Source organism: Elephantulus edwardii, unplaced genomic scaffold (assembly GCF_000299155.1).
Source record: "Elephantulus edwardii isolate Elephantulus edwardi_28Jun2011 unplaced genomic scaffold, EleEdw1.0 scaffold00017, whole genome shotgun sequence".
NCBI lineage: Eukaryota > Metazoa > Chordata > Mammalia > Macroscelidea > Macroscelididae > Elephantulus > Elephantulus edwardii.
In genome coordinates, this window is record NW_006399767.1 from 13,675,368 (window position 1) to 13,679,616 (window position 4,249).

Genomic DNA, 4,249 nt, shown 5'->3' on the forward strand with positions numbered 1-4,249 from the left:
GGGGCACACCTCTGCTCTGTCCTACATGGGCACTATCCGTTGGAATTGATGGTCATTTTCTAGAGAATGAACACACTGAACCACCACTCCAAAGGGAAATACAAACTTCTGCTCATATTTTGAATGGCCTGTACACAACCTTGCTTTGCATATGTTTCCATAGTCTATTTTTACTGATTCATTAACACTGAACTCATAGTCAATAGCACTATAATTTATGCCTGAACAAAGCATATTTAATGCATGTCTTTTTCTCTTGAAGGCACACTACAGTCTTTTGGACTTAAGAATATTAGGCAGCACAAGACTAAAATCATCAACAAAAAGTGGGGGAAAAAATATTGATAAGGACACTTGTTTTCAGCATGAGAGCTGAAAGAAGGCAGATCCACGTCTCTTCTGGGAACGTGTATGGCTGATACTGCACTTGTCTGTGAATGACCATGACAGCACTGTAAGTATTGAGCTGGGGCTGCAAAAAAAGTTAGCATGTAGGCAAATTCACAAAAACAGAATCTGTGAAAAATGAGTATGTTTTTTTATATATCCAGGCCTCAAAGTAACAATTCCTACCCATCAATCTATTTATAAACACAAACAACTCGAGTAGTTTACTACTATTTTCAGTAAGACAGACCAATAAAATTTCCTGACACAACAAATGTTAGTTTTACGAGTTATTTATTTAAACCCCACAAACATTATGTTTGAATATATGAATCACTTACCCATTCTTCTCTCCAAAATGACTCTGGAGCTGGGATTCGGTGAACTGGGTCAGTTCACCCATATATTCTACTCCCAGGATTTCAGTGACAGAAGCACCTAGCTTTCCCCCAAGACTACGGCTGATAAAAAAAAAAAGAAACAAATTTGTAGTTCACATCATAAATATCTGGCTAGCATAAGCATTCTGCTTCTCTAACTAGATCTCTAAAAGGTTCAAGAAAAACTGACACATAGTACTAGTCTTAATTTGCTAGTGTAAGCCAAGTCTTAATTTGCTAGTGTAAGTCAAATGATTCTTCGGGAATTAGAACCCAGCAATATTAACAATGACATAAACAAAATGTCGTTGATTAGCTATCAAGTTAGCTTTTAATTGTACAGGATCTATTGCCCTATTTGGAGATTGCAATCCCAATTTCAAAACAAAATTCTTCACAGACTAAAACCTACACAGTTAAGAATATGTTTAAAATTCTTAGCCTGGCTCTCAAAGGTCTACATAATTTATCCTTCCCCAACCTATCTTTTCAGTCCTATTTCTAATATAGTCTAGCTAAACTTGTTTATTGCCAACCATGTGTTAGTATGTCATACTATAGTGGCTTCTGTATAGCTACGATGCTGGAAATGCAGCCACCAGTATTTCAGTATTAGCTGGGTTCCAGGCTAAGATAGGCTAGGAAGAAAGACTTGGCAATCTATCTCTCAGAATTAGCCAATTAAATCTCTCCAGATCACAAGAGAACATAATAGAGCACTGGAAAATAACTCATAGTGGCCCTAACAGCAGGCTCAAGGAAACCAATGATCATGGAGGCAGGAAAGCCTTGTTTGGTCCTGGTGTAAAGTAGGCCTATTGTGGGTAGGAGTCAACTCAACAATACCAACAGTAAACTGGTTTACCCTGCACTTCCCAGGAAACACCTTGTACTTTTCTTCTCTGTGCTCAAGACATTAAGCCAGTACCACATCCTGTTGTCTCATTCTCCAAATTCTGCCAAACCTCAAAATAAAAGTCCAGCAACGATGAAATAATTTATTTTTTCAAAGAGAAAAGTGAACTGGGGGGTGCGTAGGTAGGAAAATGTGCAACAATGAATGAATAAATGGAAATTCAAATGCTCTGTAAACTTTTGTAAAAATCTAAGAAAAAATTAACAAACAACAACACAAAACTGTATGCCTTCCTTTTTCATAAATCCTTTTAAAATTATTCTTGTTTTATGAATTTTGGCAAGGTCTAGTGGCCTAACCCATAACAAGTTGCTCTTCTAATGCAAAAGATGCACCTCATTGGCAGTTTGAGCCCACCAACCACTCCTGGGGAGAAAGACATGGAATCTCCCACAGGATTACAGACTTGACAATGAGCTTGTGTTCTGAATTTTGATAACTGCCTGCACAATTTATTTATGTAGCCTTGTGCTAACATTTCCCTTGTTATTTTGAACTGTTATGTCTTGTCTCTTCAATAATAAGGCCTTGTCAAGATAACATAATTTGTAGGGCCAACCTTGCTATTTACTTGGTTTGGCTTCTTTTCTCATGCCTATAATGTGGGAAATTCAGCAGTCCTAGTATCATTCTTTCTAAGGAACAAACTACAACCTTTATATGGGTTATATATAAAATTTAAGGTATTCCCTGGATACTTACATTTTGCCAATAGGCATTTGGCTGAAGAGCTGTGGGACTGAGCCATGTGAAACCAGAGTCTGACGGTTCGGCTTGTTTAGTCCACAGGCCAGTTTTGCCAGGACCTGGACCATAGGAAATATAAGAAAAAAACCAAACAAACATGTGACTGTCAACTCTAGTCAGAGATGGTTATGGAACACACACTCACATATTAAAGCTAATAGTGTCCACAATAGAAAGAAAACCAAAACCAGAAATGCAAGACATTCCACACTTAAATACCCATATTCAGTGGAAAAAATGACTCATTATAATTATCCTCATTATTCTTTCCAGATCTCCTCCACAATCTACTTTGTTTTAATCTTTTTAGCTTTTACCACCCCTATCTTTCCTTTGAGGTCCTCCAGCTTTAAGATGTTTTAAAAGCGGAAAAGCAGCAGACTAAACTCAAGTAAGATACATTTCTTTGTGTGTCCACTTATAAATATAAAAACCAGCTTATTTTACCATACACTATTTATTTACATATCTTTAATCAATGCTTAATCTATTTTTAGACCTGAACTTCAGATAGATGATCATTTAAGGAGCCCTGGTGGCATAGTGGGTTGGCAGTTCAAAGCCATAGCTGTTCCATCAGAAAGAGATGAGGCAGTCTGCTCCTGTTGATATCGCCCAACAGTAAGTAACCATGAGCTGCAAACTCCTTGGTGGCCATGGGTTTGGTTGGTTTATTATCTTAATTTAGAATCTGTGACAGAGACTGGGCTCCCTGTCATCTGCCAATAAACAGCAAACATCTTTGTCCACAGTGTGAACAAGATTTCCAAATTAAAAGAAAGGAAAGAAATCCTTTAGAACTCAAAGAAAGTAGCATTTCAGAAGTCTCATTTCACAAACTAGAACTTACAGGCAAAGTATGAAATGCATCTTTTAAATTCATTAGCAAGAGTCATTGTCTAGTAGGCAACATTTAATCTGATTTATGTGAGAATTTTTTATTTCCCTTCTCCTGCCTCACCATGAAAAGGAAACAAAACAACTCAGAAGAGAAGTATGGCAACTTACTGGGAGCAAGTCACAACCATCAATAACTAAACACATTCAACTATTGATCTGGTCAGAAGGGGGAGAAGGTCCCAGACCTTTATTGCACTTTATTCGGACTTAGTCAGAAAACCAGATGTTCTGCTCATGTCTGTATTCACAAAATCAAAATAGTAAGATTCTACCACTCCATTTTTCTCATTGCTCCCATTAAAACGAGGGAATAGAAAGTAGCACAAAACATTCAGAATATGAAATAATACTAGAATATTCATCAAGTGAAAACAAATGGGTTTATACAGTTAAATCTGCAAAAGGTGAAATATGTGAAAGGTAGAAACTCTAACGCCTTACTTTCTACTAAATTAAGTGAAAAGAAAAGCATTAAGAATACAAAAAGTAATTAAAAAAAAACCCACCTTGACTGTACAATGGTACAACCATTATGGAAGGCAGTTTAGCACTTCTTCAAAAAACTAAACACAGAAATTCCATATGACCCACTTATTCCATTGCTTGGAATATACCCCAAGAAAATGAGAACTGAGACACAAATGGAAACTTGTACACCAATGTTCACAGAAGCATTATTAACCATCACAAGAAAAACGAAACAGCCCAGATGGCTAATCACAAATGAATGGATTGAGAAGCTGTGGTACATTCATACAATGGAATACTACACAGCATGTAGGAACAATGATTTTGTAAATTACCACCTAACTTGGGAGGGACTGGAGAGCATTATGCTGAGTGAACTAACTCAGTCCCACAAGGACAAATACTATATAAAACCATTATTGTAGAATGAGTATGAGGATCCAAAGGGGAG

At 36.9% G+C, this 4,249-nt stretch overlaps 1 protein-coding gene across 1 annotated transcript in view; it reads right to left on the reverse strand.

Moving 5' to 3' along the window:
* Positions 1 to 4,249, reverse strand: part of POLH (polymerase (DNA directed), eta) — a 52,763-nt gene that overhangs the window by 19,609 nt on the left and 28,905 nt on the right. Inside the window, exons 5-6 of the mRNA XM_006881953.1 lie at positions 2,386 to 2,489; positions 729 to 848 (exon numbers count right to left, since the gene is read on the reverse strand). Coding sequence (XP_006882015.1) covers positions 729 to 848; positions 2,386 to 2,489 — 224 coding nt within the window. The remainder of the gene's footprint in view (positions 1 to 728; positions 849 to 2,385; positions 2,490 to 4,249) is intronic.